The sequence below is a fragment of the Homalodisca vitripennis genome, chromosome 7 (assembly GCF_021130785.1).
Source record: "Homalodisca vitripennis isolate AUS2020 chromosome 7, UT_GWSS_2.1, whole genome shotgun sequence".
In the NCBI taxonomy this organism is placed as follows: domain Eukaryota; kingdom Metazoa; phylum Arthropoda; class Insecta; order Hemiptera; family Cicadellidae; genus Homalodisca; species Homalodisca vitripennis.
In genome coordinates this window covers 140,535,154-140,556,422 of record NC_060213.1, presented here as the reverse complement: position 1 = coordinate 140,556,422, position 21,269 = coordinate 140,535,154, and the positions used below count along the sequence as shown (strand labels likewise).

The 21,269-nt window shown below is 33.3% G+C and overlaps 1 protein-coding gene across 1 annotated transcript in view; it reads left to right on the top strand.

The window, feature by feature from the left end:
* Positions 1-21,269, top strand: part of LOC124366432 (receptor-type tyrosine-protein phosphatase N2) — a 317,729-nt gene that overhangs the window by 276,061 nt on the left and 20,399 nt on the right. The window contains exon 17 of the mRNA XM_046822981.1: positions 8,504-8,701. Coding sequence (XP_046678937.1) covers positions 8,504-8,701 — 198 coding nt within the window. The remainder of the gene's footprint in view (positions 1-8,503; positions 8,702-21,269) is intronic.

The following is a 21,269-nucleotide window of genomic DNA, read 5'->3' as shown; positions in this document are numbered from 1 at the left end:
CTGATAATGAATTATTTTGTACGTACTTTTCAGTATTACTCTATTATTACATTTGCTGTGAATTAACTAAATATGTAATACTAATTGTGTTGAAGTTTATGGAATCTTCTAATCACGATACATTGCCTGCCGTAAGTGAATCATGAAACAACGTAGATTTGTTAATGTGATCAACCATTTATAAATTTTCGAGACCTTAAGAATAGAATGTATTTCCATAAAACTATTTTAATTGTAAATTTTCAGAAACACAGTCACGCGTAAACTGTTGAAAAAGTCCAGTTCTCACGATACTGAATGAATATTGTTATTGAATGTTAGTTTTCGAAAAACCGATAGAGCCTTTAGTTGGCCGCGTCAAAGAGAGTACCAGGGTTAGTGATTTACAAGAAAAAGATACTTCAAGAGGCCTTCGCATCACGTAGCCAATCTAAAACAGTACTTAAAAATAACGTGACAAACATTTAATTTTGGGGTGAGAAGAAAATATTCCCAAGAGACCAATGTAAATTTTCTTTTTCTTTTAATTTCATCATTTAGTTGATTTTCCTTTTACAAATAATTGTTCACTAGGATACACCGATCATTTTAAATGACTATGGTCTTTTTGTTAGCCAACACTAAATCAAATAGATGCTTTATTGCTATAAAGCTTTATTGCTTTCTCAGGAATTTTGTGATCAGACCCTAAATAATTAAATTCTGTTACGTGATTCTGTTCTATCTTCAGGGATGTTTTTCTTTCGTTACATTCCGCGAAGGCCGCAGGTATTATTACATAAGATAAGATAGGAATATTACCGTTAATCGTTGAAAAACAAGGTAATTTATACTTTCGCAGAATATAAAACCTCATTAATAACGGTTTCAGTGTGGTGGTTTAGTGATAAGACTTTGCAAGGCTAGACCCCATGGCTATAAGTGCCTAAGTGATTTCCTTTCTTCGAAGTGACATGTGACTGTTAATTTGAAGATTTTAACAATTTTAAAATTGCTTCTCTTATCAGCTTAAAAACACATTTGTCAAAATCTACGTTTTTAATTGACAAAACTTGATTTTATAACCACACAGTGTTATAGATTTTGAAATGTATTCTGATATCAGATTATTCATTGATGGGAAAACACAATTTTGTTGTAATCTGTATTGATTAGTAATGTAACCTCGATATTGCGTAAGATAAAAATTTAGTATATCAAGCTTTTGTTTAATTAAAAAAACATTAAGTGAAAATAATTAATTTTTAATATTTTTACCCTGAACAAAGTCACTGTGTAAATAGTAAGTGTATTTATGTACTTTTTTCTGGATTGCCCATTAGCCGTGCTTTGAGAAATGACAATTAATAGATCGAAAATTAAATGACACAATAGGTCGTCGGTTAAGTACCGACTTGTTTTAAAAAGCATTATTGTTTCAACGCACCCCCAAATATTGTTTATATTACACAGGTTTCGCGTTGATCAACTAATAGTCTTTGAAGCCTCACTACGATCAATATTTTGCCTCTGAAACATGCGGGTTGCTTGCTAGCGGCGGAAAATAGACTCTGTAGTTATAAATAAACTACAGGATATGTTATATTTTGAGTATTCTCTGATAATAATACAAATAATCCGTTTGTAATTGAATTTTATCTATCAATAAGAAGACATACAATAGAAGATTTAAAACAATTTGCAAATAAATCAAAGCAAAACATTAACACAGTTGTGCAATTTATGCATCACCTCACAGTACCTACCATGCCGTATTTATGCTTCTTTGATTCGAATATGGTTTCGAAATATTTAAGATTGTGAACTATGTGTGTATTTAAGATATGAGGTAGAGAAATATATATTAAAATTAAAGTTCATGCCCTCGCATGTCATTTTTTACGGATTCTCATGCACGGCAGAATGGTGCGGATGACCTTGCAAGTCAAAAGGATACGCTTTTAAACATTATTCAAAATGGTGAAAGAATAGATATAGGCCTGTAATTTTCTGAATAATATTTCTATCCCTTCTAAATGTTTAGTATTATTTTTAATGGCTAGTACATGAAGAAATTTGCCCAGTAGAATTGAATTACTAAACAAGACGGTTCAAAGCACCGCCACCAAAAAGTGTATGACCTATCCAATCATCGACCGCAGTGTGACCCACATTGCTGTGACTATGCTAGAGCCAAGTGATTGTGGATTCTCGTATAAGAGGGGGTTCAGTCCCCCCCCCCTCCTGAATTTTGGACAAAATTTTAATTGTACTCAGTAGTTTCTTAAGGCAGAATTTATGAGGTCTTAAAACAAAATAATCTCCCGGAGGAAGATTCTCCAACCCCTATTTTTGGAGGGTATTTTATGCTCTCTAAACCACGAAGTGTGTCAGCACCTCCGAAATTACGTTCTATATACGTTTCCACATAGTTACAGATGCCTATGCACACCAAATGGTTTTGAAAACCTATGCAAGCCAAATTTTCTATGGAACCTCCTATGGAGGTTCTAGATCTGAAGACAAATAGGTTCTAGGTGTACAGGCAAGCCAAATCTTTGTAAATGCGCCATCCATCGGGCGTTCGTTATTAATTCCATACCAATTATTTAACGCCACTTTCAGTTTGTCGGTTAGATCTTTACTTCCCGTAAGGCAATATTTAATGCATTATCCGGAGAACCGCGGTTGCTGAATAATTACGGAGCTTTTATCACCACACACGTTGACGGCTTCAGCGTTAGGCCTACTACCTGCCTGGCCTTATTCGTCAACCGCTCGTGGCCAACATATATATTATTTATTTTGTAATGTATTAAAATAACTATATGAAATAATTTGTCTCATAAAAAAAGTAAATGAATGTAAATTAGTTTTAAGTGTGACATGATAAAGGAGAAGGATGATTAATGTAGTCCCATACCTTTCTTATTACAGTACATCGAATTTGGACTCATTTCCTTTATTTTCTTATTAAGTTTGAGTAGGAAATATAATTAACCTAACCGAATAAGAATAAATGGAACAGATAAATGCATACACAGTCAGGTATTTACAGGGTAGTCCGACCATGCGACAAGGGTTGTAAATGCGCGTGCGAGAGTACTTGGGTCGTCAAGGGTTTGTAATCCTTCAAGAATACGAGTCCGGAAAAAAGTACATATTTAAACTAACGAAGAACCTCAAAATGATAATGAGGCAATTACGAAAGTATTGGGATAGACTTGAGGAGAATATTAGAACTGCACTAATGGTCACCTCAACATTAACTTAGAGTACAGATTCGTGCATAACAAAAATCAAGTATAAACCAATCCCTATAATTGCTTTAAATTTTGTGTGAGATATTGCGTTTACATAGATAGTATGTTTAGAGTATGGGTAAGTTATTTCGTATATCATTCATATAAATAGTAACCATTATAAGGGCCAAAATAGAGCCTTGGGGAACACCACATTTTACAGACCAAGTGTTAGATTGGAAGTACCAGATGGGCTATATACATCACCTACACACACGCGCGCGCGTATATATATATATATATATATATATATATATATATATATATTATATTTATACCTCTATATATACCCACATATATAGAGATTATATATATATATATATATATATATATATATATATATATATATATATATATATATTACATCTCAAGAATCGTGGGTTAATCCTCCATTTACAGTCAAGTATCATTCATAATTGTTACTGCCAGTAAACAGAATATGTTTTCTTTATTAGTATATCAATAGTATACATATATCAATAGTATACATATAACAATTGATTACTAACTTACAATAATGCAACTTAAAAAATTATACGTAATATGCTACTTATGAAATGCACCACTGGGCAGCCTATAGTTTAAGTGTTGATAGTGACTTACACTCTGACTGCCTATTGGAAGTTTCAAAACAATCAGCGTCAAAGAAGGTATGGTTACAAATAGATATTAAAAGTTGGTTTAAGATCGCCCGAACAGGAAAACACTACCAGCTGAGTACATTCACGTTATTTGTGAATTCTAGATTTGCTGTTGTGTTTGTTGCTGAGTTTTGTGTATCAGTGTCGTTGGACTGCCAATTATTTTCTTCTGTGTCAGAATGTGTGTGTATCTTCTTAGTGTGAATGCCTTGCTTATTCTGTGTTGTACACTGTTAGTAATAGACTGGAAGTAAAAGCATATTGTATTTAAATTACGATGAGCCATAAGCATTCCATGTTTTAAAGAGTCAAAATAGGTAACCATGTTTCTGTTGTAATTTTTTACGTGCACTATTCAAAGACAATTTACCGACACACATCTCTCAGAAATATGTACAAAAACAAATCTTCTAAGAAACCTTAACTGAATAAAAACAAAACAGCGTTGAAGGAAACTAGGAAAATTATATAAGGAAATAAAATAGTGTATCAATTATTATTTATTTATTATTTATTATTACAAATTTGAATTTAATGTGTGTATAATATCATCACATTTTAGAATATTTCGTTTCAAATATGAAATTCTGGTGTAAATATTTAAAAGGATTAATTAAAGCAAATGCAGATCTACCTTATTTTAAATAAGAGTTAAGTATATTATAAAAATAGTCTCATAATAGGAATGAAGATATAAAGATAAAGAATAAATTGTTAAAATAACATAAATCAAATATTTAGAGTGGACTGCAACTTTTACCTCAACATACTTCAAACTTTATAATCAGACACAGTCTCCAATGACTTAAATATTAGTTTTAATTTATACTATTGCCTTCTGATTTTCTTTTCCTCCCCCTTTCTCTTTCTTTCTTCCCCCCTCCCTCCCCTAATGATTCATTAATGTTCCAATGGTCGAAAATATTTATTTTCTTAAATTGTCCTTATTAATTGTTATAAATTGATTTCTCTTCTGATTAAAAACAATTTTTCTCTATCATTGAAATAATTTAAATATTATCGTCTGTTCCAATATTAGTTTCGGTTGTGCCCTAGATGATATTTGTCACTGTTCAGACAACTGTATCTATTTTTCTGATGAAACCGTTTTGCACCAGTTACCAATCAACATAGCACGTCAGGTTTACAGACAAAGCAACAAGAATAATAACCTTATTTCCTTTGTTAACCGTGAGAGCGATCGTTATCGCGTTCTTTATTTCCCTAACTGATGATTAAGCTTAGCGAAGTTCCTCTTCGTTACACCCAAACGGAACCGTTGCCATGGTTACCTCTCAGCAATCCACTGGAGTGGCTGTCGACTCTTAGTAAGCGGAAACTAACACTGCTTTATTATGTAGAGTCCACAATAGCTATGTCCAGATAACAAGGTACGATTATACATTAGAAAATATGTTGCATAACAGGCTACGCTGAAGATGCACGCGGAATTTCGAGTTTGTGGCTTACTTCACTTTTGAGATATCTACAGATTGATAGGCGATCACACAGAAAAGAAATTTTGACACAGTATCTGTCCGCGCAGACAAGTGCCAGGCTTCCATAACACTCAGCCAGATCCAATGAATGGACATGCACCAATCATCGCACTCATACTTGTCAAAGCACAAACGAAGTTTTGTGTAAAACATAAAGTCTTCAGATGGAATCTTTTTCGAGATATCTTGCTGCCCATTTGGTACGATGCCACATATTAAAATTTTCATTGTGATTGAACGCAGATTTGCTTGTTCTGCTATTTTCTCGTTGCCATCATGGTCTCCACAAGACTAATGTAAAAATGTCGCTCAGCCAAACCCCCTAGATCGTCGAGCACCACCATCATACTCGATGTTTGTTTTCCGTAAATTAATGAAATACTTAGTCTAGAGATCAGTTAATTTTCAAGACACGTTCTGACAGACAGCAGAATAGACATTTGCCTGCCTCCTGAACAATAGGATTCGGTAACGCTCAGCTAATTAAAACTAATTAATTTATTAATATATTTTTATTAAATTAATTTATTAAATAAAATAAATTTATTTAATTAAATAAATTTAATTTAATTTATTTAAATTTTAAATTTAAATAAATAATTAAATTTAATATAATTTTATTTTAAATGTTATTTATTTAATTTTTTTTAATTTATTATTTTTTTATTTAATTTATTTTTTTATTTTATTTTATTTATTTTAATAATTAATTTTGTTCATATTTTCAGCGGAAAAAATAAAGGCAATTACTGTAGTAATTTTTATAATTAATTATACGAAGACAACTTAAGCATCCTCGTATTTAGCCAGGATTACAGTACTTAAAAGTTTTATTGGGCTATTTTATCAAATGTTGGGGTTTTCACCATAAGACCAATGTTGAGCCAAAGCCTCGAACAATATTATGACCTTATTCTGGGTCGTAGAAATATGCGATACTCCTTGTATCAGTTTATAGTTGCTGCAATGTTTCGAACTGGATAACTTGTATTTAGTTCCATTAAATCCAAATGTGACATCGGAATCTTATCTTCGTGTTTCAGTTGTTCAGGAAGTTTAATATTAAAAAAGTAACCTTTATTGGTCCAAGTAGAAGGGCGCCTTAGTTCCTAACTTTGACGTCGGTTCAGAATTTAACAGACCGAAAGGCAAAATATGGACTATCCGGTACACCCAACCTTTTTACTTCGTGTATTGTTCTACAATAAACAGTAATCTCATACAGGTTACTAATTTTAATCAGTGGTAAATGAATGGTTCAAACTGACAAAATAGCATTTTGTTCAGTACACAATGTGATTTTAGCCCGAATTCTTCTCTGTCTCACCAGATCAAATTGAGCAAATCAACTGAGATATTTGCACGGATCACGGGCGTTGTGACAATGCAGGAAATTTTTGTTGCCGTTTGTCACATATTGGCTGAACTTGAGTAAATGAGATTACTTGTCAGTGTGGGTTGATATTGGTTTGATTGTTTGATGTTTGTTATGGCTGTCAGCGGTCAATGGTGTTTGACTGTTTTGCGTTGTCGCTGAGTATTTAATTAATGGTTGTTGGCTCCTCTGCTGCAATAAGTACCAATCTGTGTTGCCATTGTGTGGCTATCGGTGGTGCAATCGATTTTTGGGGTTGGAAAATATTTTTTAGGTAAATACTTAGCCCTTCAAGACCTGAATACAAACAAAACGTTGAACAATATTTTTATAACTCCACCTGAAAGTGCAGACTTTTGATGCAGTCAATTCAAATCATTTTTGTAATATGGCCAAGATAAAAACTTTAGAGATAAAAAACGTGAATTTTTACATTATGTTCATGAGATTTCGATAAATTTGCTACAGACATTGTTTTATTTATACGCAACAAAATACCAGTAACATGCTGTCTCTTAAATTAGTTTAATTAAATACATAAATATATCAGTACCTGAGGCATAATTCATATACATCCTGTAGATATTTAAAAAATGCGTGGAGCCGATTTTATTTGGGACTGATTACAAGATAGCTTAGATTGCCTACATTAAATGTTTTTAATATCATGAGTATTCAGGGACGTTATCTTAAAGAGCCATGAGTTCAACATTAAAACTTCTTTTCAAACCCAAATCGAGTTCACTACCTATTATGTACTATATTTAAGGAAATAATATAAATTACAAAACTTATAATTAAACCATTTGTAATTAACACTTAAAGGGAATGTCAATAAAAACAATACTTGCTGCATTACATGACAAATGTTCATAACCTATTCATTTTGCTTTAATGTAATGCTTCGGTATTGCAATCTAGCCTTAAATCGCAGTTGTCTGACCTTTAAATTGTAAACATAAGTTGCGTTTTCCCTCCATTCAGGTATTCATTTTAGGTTTCAGATCATATGAACTTAAATTTCAATACCAAAGCGTTTGGACAGTCTGTTATAAGACTGCAGTTTTTTTTTATAAACTGCGTACAATGCATATAATTGATTTAAATTGAGTAAGAAATTTACTTTCACCGTGACAAATGCTAAAGAATTTTAGTAATAAATCTGATATACGTTGTTTGCTTTTAAAAATGTATGTATGACTTATTTCAAACATTTTACGTGTTTTTTTTTTTTAATTCGATCATTAAATACGTCCAGTGTACAATTATAATTATAAATGCTTTGCTAGAAAGTCGAAATTAATTTACTTATAATCAAATATTTAAAAGGTACTTTATTCGATCGTTAAAAAAATTAACCTTTCCTGCACAGTTAAAAAAAACAAGACAATTTTTAATTTTAATTTTTTTTCTAAATTTTAGAAATGTCTCTAAGATTCCATTAGGTCTGTAGTTTTTTGAGAATTTTCAGTGCCAAGCAATAAATAAAATTATATTTTCTCTTCCAGACGAAACTTTACTTAAAATAATATTTGTAAAAGGTAGTTTAATCGTTAAAATTAACCTGTACTGCACAGTTAGATTAAACAATAAAAAAATTTAAACATTTAAAAAATTTTAAAAACGTTTTTAAGATTCCGATAGGTCTGTAGTTGGTTAGGCGTTTTCAGCGCCATGCAATAAGTAAAATGATCTTTTCTGTTCCAGACGAAACTGCCGTCAGTGCTGAGCCTCAACGGTGATGCCGACTTCGAGTTCTTCGCCGTCGCATTCGTCGTATCCGTCATCTTCATCACCGTGGTACTCTCCACCATCCTTCTCCTGCTGGTGCGACGCTATGTTGCATCCCGCGCCAAGATACGCAACCTCACCACGCCCGACACAGAGGCCAGCAAGGATTATCAGGTAGGCTGGAATAAAATAAAATACATTTTAGTGGTCTCTAAGATTCAAACATGAGGGGGGGGACAACATCACTGCTGAGTGCTGAGTCGATGCTTCCAAGAAAGATTCGCCCAACACATCCATTTGAGATGGTCCATTCGATTTTTGGTTATCATTTTAAATTTCAAAGACATACCTGTTTATCAAGAATCAAAAAGCTTTGTTGGCATTAAATACACAAGTATACAATAGACATTGTCATGAACATAGTAAACATGTATTATGAATAAAAACCATATTACAATAAAATTATTTTCCTTTGGGTGGATAATGTATTAGTAATCTGAAGATAAACAATTTCTAGTGTTAAAAATTAAAAATTGATCAACTAAAATACACAATTTATCAAATAGAAATACACAAAAACAGGAAATAAACAATTAAGTACCAACAGTAAGGCAAAAGACCTTCTTCACTAACGCCTAAAATTCAATCAATTAATATTACCACTTGAACACATTTATAAATAAATAACAAAGTTAAAACAGATACAATATGTTTTTTGATAACAAAGTTTACAGTTTACATTAATGAACTTATATCACAGTTAGACAGTAGACAATCTTTTCAGTCAAAAACGTTAATAAAGAAGTGTAACAATGGTAAAAAAAATCAAATAAAATGTCGCTAAGCTACATCATGCTTAATTTAAAAAGTCGTCTATATCTAAAAAGTTTTTTACATTGTAGATACAGTTCATTATCAAAATTTGTTTTATGTGTTTCTTGAAACAAATTGACTGGTATAGTTTGAATTAAATTAGGTACATTATAAAATCCATTTAAGATCCCTTTCGACTAGAAAAATGGAAATATTTATAAATGTACGAGTAGTTATAGGCAATGAAGCACTCATTATAGGTAATTTTGTAATTAAGTCCACGAGAAACTGCTTAAGATAAGAATGTGGGATTTTCACAGTAGCCTACGTTATATAAATTATCATTTCAGAGAATTGCATGATTTAATAGGTTATGATTTGAGGAACTTATTCTTTTTATAAAAATAGTGTTTTAAAAATGCATATAGTTACCGTAACAGAAAATTATAATTTGATAAATATAAACATGTCTCCTTTCATTGATCTTAAATGTGTACAAGTATAATACAGTGTGTCCTAAAATTACTCTATAAAAGTTCACCATTTGATTTGGCAGGTCAAAATAACCAAGAACTTTCCTTTAAAGAGAATTTCTATATTGCTTAATTTACCGTCTTCCTACCTGTTGTTTCTTTAGGAATAATCTATGTTTTTAAAGTGAAATATGTTTAATTAAATGCAATGTTATTCACTTAGTATGAATTTGTTTAGATGCATTACATGTTGTGAAATGATCTTTAATGTGGATTCATTTCTTTATGTACTATATCCAAATACCAGTTACTAAACATAAAATCGTTAGTTTATACAATCTTATGATTATATGTTTTTAGTTTAATAGAGTTAATTTACTGAGGATAACAATGTAATAAAATAAAATATAAGAAACAACCAAAAGGCGTTTGGATGCGTAATAGTTGTATCTTAAAACGAGACGTCCATAATTTTACGACTAAAAATTGTGGCGTAAGCTGCAAGAAGTTTAACACGTTTCTTATGTGGAAAAACGCCAAACACAAGTGACAACTAGTGGCTATTTATTTATGGTGGCACAACTCGAATAAGCTCTCTAATTTTTGTTAAATAGTTTCTCCGAGACATTACATTTCAATCGCCACCTCACATGTGCATTATATTATTATTTATAATATTCACAGTGAAATACAAACTCTTATTGTGGAGATAATGTGTATATTTTAGATTTTTGCAAAATTTGAATTAAACCACTTCCTTTAGTGTCGCCTGCATGTGTTATTTTAAATTTCGTTATGTATTATACAAATAATTAATTAGAGAGGGAACTGTAGACAACAACTAGTATTTCATAATATTAAATCCGTTTTATATTATTTAAAAATAATACTAAAGGGCTGAAGTTTCCCCTCATTCTATTCCCGTGATCTGTACAGCGTTATTATTATTTATTTATTTTTACTTATCTTTCACGAAATAAATTACCCTCCTCAACATTAATGTTGATTTGGACCAATTAATTCGACGTAACGATCGAGGGGTCAAATTTCACCATTATTCCACTACCAGTTGTAACGAAATTGGGAATCGAGCTATCACAGCATCTGCGATTTAATTGGCACTACAATACTTCCTATTCATCCAGTGTGTCCTATTTGACTGTTATGGATTGTGCACAACGCACATGAACTAAATGTTAAAATTTTACGACCGCTTGGTTATTTTGAGTTTTTTTACTCCTATTGAAGAATGTAGTCACATTTTGTCCTCAGTAACTAAAACACTACAATAATAAAGCTTTTAACACTTTTTGATAGATTTTATTCGTGCAATGTACATTTCGAATCCAACGGATTGATTAAGTGCCAAAATTAATCCTTTTAAATTATTAAATGACAAAGATTTTCTAACAAAAAATTGTATTATTCGATAGACTTTTAAACAATATAAATTGATCACATATAAAATTAAATATAAAAATTTAGCCACTAAGGTAGTTAAAAACATATGACAATTTGGCTTCAATTATTTATTCACTTCATTTACCTTAACCTACAAGTACCTTATAATAATTCATTGAATTCGAAATACACATTGTACAAATAAAATCTATCAAAAAGTGTTAAAAGGTTTGTTGATGTATATTTATATCAAACACTTTTCGAGGCTACATTTCTAGTATAAAACACTACGTTTTAAAACATCGAATACAAGTACGCAGCATCACTATTGTATTTATATTTATATGACAGGTTTTAAATGAAAGCAAATAAAGCCCAGTATAGCCTGATTGTGTAACGCCGTGACGAGAAACTCTAGCTCAGCTAGTAAGTTTTCACATTTTTCTTCATACTATGGGAACAACAATAGATTAATATAAGCACGTCAGTACGCTGGGAGTACAATACACGTCCTCGCGTACATCACTAGCCGTTCTTTGTTGTAGTTTGTTATTGGCGATGGGTGATTTGAAAGGATAATAAGGCTTCAGACATTTTCCATCATTATATGTTACAAAAATAAAACACTTCGTTTTGAGGATTGGAATCTATCCTCTTCACCAGGTGTCAAGAACCTTAGGGCATAAGTTTTTATCTTTCTTAGGAAGCTTATAAATTCTTGACATCAGAGACACCTATACTATAAGATACAGTGTAAACTTTGGTTAAGAGGTAAATTATCATTATCCCATCAGGTTCACAATTGAACCCACTACCATTTTTAGTCTCACAAAGATCGGCGCCTTCAACAGGACGAAGGCTTCAGGGAGGTTAAGGGGTTTATTTAATCCCCTGTGAATCACTTGGAGGATCCAAGGACATTTTTTTCTCAAAGGACAAGGAGCTTAGAAATTGCACCTAGTCCTAAAAGGACCTTTGCGCTGCTTCCGGAGTGACAGGATATTCTGGATGGGTAAGGTTGGGGTAGGGGGCGCCCTCTGTCGAGATCCATGAGGAAATATTTAGGGCATTAGTCTCAGTGATGTTCCCCCGGAAGAAGGGGAAGCCAGCTCAAACCAGCCTCTCCAGTCAAAGCAGGCAGGGGTTGGCACGCCCTTGTGTTAGGCTAGCAATGACCCTTAATTCTTAAGAAACCCTACCAACTCCAACAGTCATCCCTCGCAGTAGACTAGACCTGTCGAACTACCCTTGCCCTAGTACCTCAGGATCTCGACATTTAGGTCGAAGGCTATGGAGTGAAGGCATACGGTTAAGCATATACAAAAATGATTTAAGTGTTACAAGTATATGGCGACAACTCAAAAAGTTGTAAGGAAAAACTTAAACAAACATTGAGGTTTAAGGGTGATTGTTAGGAGCGAGCACCAACCATGCGCACTGAACACCACATCTATAAAATCCGATCTTTCCCCGTCGGTGGTGTGTTACAGAATAAATTGTTAATTAACCAAATGTGTTACGGACTTTTGATTGATACCAAATCGCAAGTTTTCGATATCTAAACTCGCCGTACACAAGTCAAGAAATTCTTGTAATAAATATATATATATATATATATATATATATATATATATATATATATATATATATATATATATATATTCTCTTCATGTAGAAATAAAAAAAACCAAATATTGGTAAACTCTGTTTATGAATTTTCGTATGTCAGCATACTTCTTCAGATAACAAATGTGTATAAATATTTACAAAATTAAATAATGAAACTAACTAAATACAAACAAGAAAATGAACTGAAATAGAATAATAAACAGGGGAAAAATACCTCACAGCTGATGTTTCATCACAAATACCAAAGAGTAAAAAATTAACGAATGTTTAAACCTAAAGGAAATTTTGACTTTAAAACAAGTTGATGAGCAGTTTCGCTCCTTCTCAAATTAAACCTATTTATATTTTCGTTGGCATTCAATGGAACATTGTTGATGCCTTTTAATTTGTAACAATTTTCAATTTTGTCCTGATTATGTTCTCTGGAATGTACAGCGAGGGGCTTGTCATCTCCATGAACAATACTGTAACGGTGACCTGTCATTCTTATACGAAGAGGGTTAGAGGTTTTATATATATATATATATATATATATATATATATATATATATATATATATATATATATATATATATATATATATATATATATATATATATATATATATATATATATATATATACTATACCGTTATAAAAAAAAGAATAAAAATATTTCTTTGATTGTGGTTGCGAAATTCCCCAACAAATCCAATTAAAATATTGGTAGATTTCTTCTGACTCCCTGCGGGCCATCCCCCTGACATGACAAAAAAGAGTAGTTAATTCAAAAAGTTGATTTATAGGTGCAGTAATGATGTACTAAGTTTTATCGCTTTACCTGTAATCGTTCAGGAACCATCGGGCTGATTCAATGTAAATGTCGAGTTTAGCTTCTTTCTCTTAGTGAGAGTAACTATTCACCTAGATTACACTATATTTTGTAATCTATGTGTATCTGATGTCAAAACTACGTAAAGAGTTCATTTTAAATTTCTTTGTTTCCGAAATTATTTATAGTTTACCCTCTCATACTCCTCATAGTATTGTAAGATGTCAATATCTGGAAACGTATATTCCAATTCGGCAATCGTAGACCACGTTTGGAAGTGCGATAAAATACACAAATCTCACGTTTTGGTATGTTTTTAATTTGGTTTCAGTAGCATAAATGGTGACGCTTCTACTTACGTTTTTTTAAGGAGAAGCCGATCCCCTTTTAAGCCTTACTTTGCCCGTGCTCATGGGCCACTGGCCTGTGCGAGGATCTTATAAAACAAAATAAGGTAGAGTCGATACAGTACAATGTTTATGATACTGATAAAACATGCTACGGCCACAGACAGGATTCGAACCTGTGCTATCTCTAACTCAGGCTCAAAGTCCAACGACTTGGACCGCTCGCCCATCAGCACTCCGCTTTTTTATTTGTAAAGTCTTAAATATTATGTCAGATACAAGACGAGATACGAAATGGTAGAATCTCCAGCACAGTACCTCAGTTGATCAGCTTGTTTCATATACATGTTACCTTTATTACGGTTAGATTCCATACCTGGAAATGCTTGTTGATTGATGGAATGTTAGTTCTGTTACTCAACTACATCGTTTTATAACGTTCTAAGTTCATTAAGCGTTGGGGGCATATAACGGAATCTGATCTTTATTACATATCAAAGCGTTTAAAAAATATAGAATTCCCTAATGATGATCAAACGTTAGATGGTGGGTTTGATCCCCCTAAAACTCTACTCCTAGGTACGCCCCTGGTGATGGGTTATTACTAATAAATGCCATTTGATAGTTCCGCCTTTCACTTTTGACAATGCACTACACTATTATCTGTCGTGATACTCGCTTCTGTTGACGCAAGTTCACTAGTCTCGCGCGAGGCGTAATGTGTTTTACAATATTCCTGAAGAGTCGGTATAAAAAGATTGGCTCCCTCATTCTTAGGCTTGTGGTAAGTCGAATTTAACAATGTTAAGTCGAGATTCTGCAGCATTTTACTAACCGTGCCACTTTGCCCGGTTACGCAAAGGCTTGTATGTGATCAATAAATTATTGCAATGCTTTCTGAAAGTAATTTAATACACAAAAACGTCCAACTTGAAAAGGTTTTACAACATTTTAACTGAACTTGTACATAGCAATCAAATAAAATCACTTTATTCTTTTCTGTCCAAATACGTAGTGTTGTGTTTTATTTTAGTGACTTTAAGTGGTACTAAAATTCACTTTAGTGAACTTTTGCAGCAAAAATGAAATTTTCCTAAAAGACTCTGAGGTTCGAAAACCACAACTTATATCTTCCCAGGAGGTTATGGTTAGGTGAGCTTATAATATTTGTCAGCTCTACAAGACATCCGAAATCTGATCCTATATAATTTTTATATTTTATTACCTGATTGGCACTATATCGAAGGATGCTGTGTTATATATAACTAATATAACCGTGATTGTCATCTTACAGTGTGAATTCTTCGTTTAAAGTGTGTTATCGGCGATTGAAGGTTTGTTTCAAAGGATAACAGGATTTCGGACATTTGCCATCGTTATATGTTACAAAGATATAACACTACGTTTCGGTGATTGAAATCTGTCCTCTTCTTCAGGTGTACAAAAGACCCTAAGCTGTAAAAAACTAAAACCTGCAGTAATGGACTGCTACTCAAAGTTTAAATAATTATTGGGCGATACCTGACGAATTGCATGATTTACGTACATGTTTCACCTTTGTTAGTTCGGGTGTGACGTTTTTGTTTGTGCAGTAACCTCGCTTGGGTTCATTCTGTCCAGTTCATTCATTCTGTCATTCATCCGGCATCACTTAATAATAATTATTTCAACTCTGAGTGGCAATTACATTGCCGTATTTTTAGTTTTAAAATGTCTTAGGGTCTTTTGAACACCTGAAAAAGAAGGCAGATTTCAGTCCTGGAAACGTAGTTTTATATTGATCTGTAACATTTAACCATAACAGTGTCAATATTAATGCCCCTTTGAGTATTTAAAATACAAACAAGTTTTGGAGGCTTATAACAGATTTTAATCTAGAAAGAAATAGTTGAAAATCTGTGTGTACGTGAGTGTGCCAGAAAAACTTGGTTGAAAATTTGACATTTGTTTATAGTCGTTGTATTCTTTGTTTAACTAAAGAAAACAAAAATTAATACCAAAACATGAATAGCAATATGATTGAATGTGTTTAAGTTGAAAAAGGAGAGAGGAGATTAGAGGGAAAATAATATTAATCGTAATTGTTTAACATCACTTTAGAGATCGCTGTAACGATTACCTGACAAATTATCGTTTTGTAGAATTGTACTCCAATTTATTTGCTTTTAGTGGAACGAAATTTATATTTTCATCAAATTAATTGAACAATAATCGGATTTAAATTAAAACTTGCAAATAGATTTATTCTTTTGGAATAGCCAGTCAAATTTTATTAACATTGATTACTGGGTTTAAAAATGTTTCTCTACTGCAACTGGTATTTAGCAATGTTAAATTAATACACAACACCCTCTGCTTTGTTTGATGCACTGTTTACAATGGGTGGTTCAATAAAACTTGACACTTCAAACAGCTGTTTCTCCGCTGTTATTATGTTGAGATTCTTGATTGTTGCAACAATTAAAAACACAGCTGATGTAATTTCAGTAATTATGGAGCAGTAGACTTTTGTCATTGAAGCCTTCCTTAAATATAATGAGTCTACGACTGCTACGCGACGGTTATTTCGTAACCACTTCCATGTCCCTCGTCACGGAGGTGTTGTTCCTTGTAGGAATACTGTTAAAAGGTGGGTGAACAATTTCAGAAATTGTGCTTCTACATTAAAAGTGAAACCACCCAAAAGGCCTAGATACCACTGTACGTACTCCAGACAGTGAAATGTGCGTGTATCTGTTCTGCAAAATCCAAATTGGTCTACCCGGAAGCAATGTGCCGTATTAGGAGTTTCAAAGACAATATAACAACGAATTTTACATCTTGACTTGAATTTTCATCCCTACAAATTAGGTGTTACACAACTCAATCTTGCTGATCATGAATTACATGTTATTTTTTGTGGAAGACTATTACACGTCATTAATCGGGGAAACATTTTGCAGCATTTAATAATATCTAATGGCAATATAAACCCGCAAAATTGTCGCTACTGGTCAATATAGAATCCCAGGGGAATCCATTAACGACATTTACATATTGAAAAAGTGACTGTAAGGTGGTGGTGGCACGTTTTGGTGTTATTGTGCCTTTTTTTCAAATCAAAACGGTGAATGAGTTACTGCGGTACATTAAGATGATTTAGAACTTCTTAGTTCCACAGTTACAACATAAATGAGCCCATTATTGTGCCAGCAAGACGGAGCGTCAGCGCACACGGCAGATGTTGAGATGTTGGTTGTTGTTGTTGAGACGTTGAGTCATTGAGATGACTCTCTTACGAAGACAGTTCCCGGGAAATCTCTTTTCCCGTTTCAGCGATGTCGCATGGGTTGCCCGGTCTCCAGACTCACTGCTAATTTTGGTTGTGGAGCTACTAAGTATTTTAGCGAAGTTTTTCTTACGAAACCTCACACTGTTGCCGATTTAAAAACTGGATCAAAATGAGATTGCTGCAATACCAATCAATGTCCATGGTACGCCGAGTATTGACAAATTTTCAGAAAATATTACAGACATGCTGGTGGAGAACATTGACGTATGTCATATTCGATAAATGGAAATGGCATAACTACGTACATACTTTGACTACTTTAATAATTTTTAAGTACAATTGCGTGTAACGTTATTTAATTTCGAAAATTGTCAGATTATCTTTCACCACCAAGTATTTTCCATGTACTGTTTGTTCATTTAGACTAAGATGTACGCTTTTTAAAACTTTGAGTGGGCACCAGTAAGACTTCTAATAGTTTTTGCCAATATCAGGTCTCAATTTAGATAGAAACTACAGATATAAGCAGCTGTCATCTTAAGTCTTCAATTGAGGAAGCTCACCCACGAGCAGAGAGCCAATTTGCATTGCGTAAGCACACAATCTAGCGCATGAAATCGATTAACGTAATAATGTAAATCAGTGTCAGCCAACTACAGGCTGAAAGTCACCATTTTTAGCCAAATAGCCAATCTTTATCTCGTGGGCTGATTTAACTTTAAATTATGCGCCTGACCTTTGGTTTTCAGAATGGGAAACTAAATATAATAAGACTTGATTTAAATATGTCATTTGGTATTCTTAACCCTTTGTAACCCCCCCTCCCAATTACGATCTCCACCAAAACTATTGGGGCTGAGAATTTATTTTTGTTTAAAGATAAATTATTTTAACGATTTTATGTGAAAATAGGTTATGTGCTTATACTATGCAAATTGTTCCTAGAGTCCTGGTCTATACAACCTTGGTGATAATGCGGATGTACTATTATTGCATCACTAAGGTCGAATTGGATCGATTGAAAATCATTATTGAGTTCACTAGCCCGAATCGTGTCACATAATCCAATAGCGTAGTGTAGTGGGTACGGCGGTTACAGCGAGATAACTGAATCAAGCAACGCCAAGCGTGGCTGCTGCTTGGATGGGTGACCGCTGAGCTTGGCTATTGGTGTGGTTCGGAAGTAAACTTCAAGCCGTTGGTCCCCATGTTTAGCTTTAGAGAGGGTTTCTTAGCCCTAACTTTGCCTGGTAAAATAATACATTATTTACTTTACTGTACAAGCCTAAATACACAAAATATTTCCTATTTGAAATACATGAAGATGATTGTGGCTGGTTATTCCCTTGACATTTTGCCAAAAAGTCTTTCTTCGTCAAAGAAGGCCAGTTGGATTCAGGAGCTACAAGGCATATGATGTGGCACTCATGTTATAGATACACCGCTCGCAAAGAAACCTGCGCAGAAACAAATATATGAGCAGCCACGCACAGGAGGGGCCCCCTCCAGTGGTGGGTTGTGGGACAAGCATCTCATCGTCTCTGTTTTATCAGCTGTGTGGATGGTGCCTCGCTCGCGCCATTTTGTTTAAACTGTAGCTACTTACCTATTCTATAAGTATATTGCATTTTTGTGTGTAAGCCTATACAAATGTAAAATATTAATATTGCACCGACTAATGTAGCCATAAACGTTGAGGATTGAAAGGATTATTTAAAGAGAAGAACAAGCCTATAAGAAACGCAAATTGAACTTAGTCTCCTAGAATTTCTCAGACCCATACTTAGAATTATATGGCTGACTACCAGATTTGTTCCATATTTTGAATCCAAATATTTACACCGAGTATTAAAAGGGGCAGAGCGAAAAAAATTGTAACTTCCAAGTTTTAGATGGTTTTTATGGAATTAGAAATGTTACATTCAAAGCTGGTTTCTGTGTACACGCAAAAAAGTGTATGATCTTTTATCTTTTCCAAATGTTATGCCATTTTATCCCTCTGTACGGATCAGGCCAATATCCTGTCAAAGAGCTCCAACAACAACGTGCACTGTTGAAAGATCTATCAGCTCACTTTGACGTGAAAGTCTGGTTACGGAGTGTAGTGGGATAAGACCGACTTTCAAGTCTTTGTTTGTCAGTCTTCACAGGAAAAGGAGCAAGAGTAATGATTTGGTGGAGAGGTTTGTGTATGTTTTTATCAAAAGAGAATACGTAAACATACAGTTTTACATTTTCATAAAAGTTGTATACACTGTGAAAATCTTCACCTTTTGCATTTTACATTATAAGGAGTTTACCACACCGCTTGCCGCTAAACAGGCGTCGTTGAGGTTGTATGCAAATTTAAAGTATATAGCTACATGCGTTAGTATGTCACACGTTCATTCCACAATTTCTCGTTGCCATCATAATTAACAATAAGACCAATGTACAAATGTGTACAAATGTTCGCTAACGCTCAGCCAAATCACATGGAGGAATCACGTCATCAAACTAAATATTTCTTGAATAGCTCATTTCATTCTCAAGATATCCTGTGAACAAGTGACAGACAGACATCATACAGAAAATACATGCTTACATCACTCAATCAAACTAAAGAGGAAGACTGAGCAATAGCTTCAATGACGCTCAGGCATGCAGCACTGTATTACTCATGCTTCTATATTTAGTAATAAAGCTTCATGCCAAATCTACAGTCTACATATGAAGTATTTCTCCAAATATCTCGCCACATGACATATTCACTTTTCTGTTCATTGAGTTAATATTCGTGTAGATCTCCGGTGATGTAGACATGGCACTACAGCGCAAGTGTGGTGAAACCAAATAAAATCTTCGTAACTTACTTTCAACGTTGATTTCACAATATATTTTTGTCCTTTTTACTGTATGAATACAATTTTATATAAAATCCACCTCAAAGATTATGTTGTTGGGTTATATGTGTTAATATGTCACATGTTAAAATCCCAAATGGTTGGATTGTGTTTACACATTTATTTACTCTGCAATTTTCTCGTTGCCGTCATGGCTACCCATAAGGCCTATGTAAAAATATTAGCTAATGCTCAGTGAAGCCCATGGAGTGACATGCACCATTATCGAACTCAGTGTGACCTATATAGAAGCTTGAGAATAGCTTCTATATATCTATATAGAATAGAGCTTGATGCAAAATTTCAAGTCTATAGGCCAGTTCGTTTTCGAGATATGGTGTGACAGACAGACAGACACACAAATTAAATTTATCCAGCCCCTTCAGTTATAGGTTTCTCTAACGATCGGCTTATAATTAGATTGTCACACATTTTAGTACTGTTAGTAACAGTTGTACCATAGTAAACTACAGTTTCTTATCAAATCACAATTATTGTATTAAAGACGATTACAGATAGATAACGTTATATTTTAATTTTTTTGTCTACCCTGAAAGCGTCTATCAAACCTTTTAAAGCTTTTACAGATTTTTATGATTTAGAATTATAAACAATATTTTACTTATGTTAATTATTTTATATGACATACATTGAAATTTGGAAATAACATTTGTTTTACTGCAACTTCCACAATTACGTGCTGTTGAGTATATAAAATGAAGTGCGCTACGCAAACATTTAAAAAATTCCTGATTAAATTTATTGGAATATATCAAAAATAACTTATTTTTTAACTACTTACAATTTTTAAAAGCATTGATACAAAATAGTTGATATTCAACTGGAACATTCCATCCAAAACGGTGCTAATTAGTGATAAAGGATCTCGGGAACTCCCAATTGGATGGGCGACATATATACAAATCTACCTCTGTTCTCATGGAGTACATATTATAGAGCTACTGACCTCTAAGGGATATTGATATGCAGCCTAGATACTGATCTCTGTTCTACAATGATCAGCAGGTACAGTTCTACGTTAGATACTGATGTCGATGAGAAACTGATCCAACAGGTAATGGTTTTTGTGAGATACTGATCTGCTGGTATTGATTA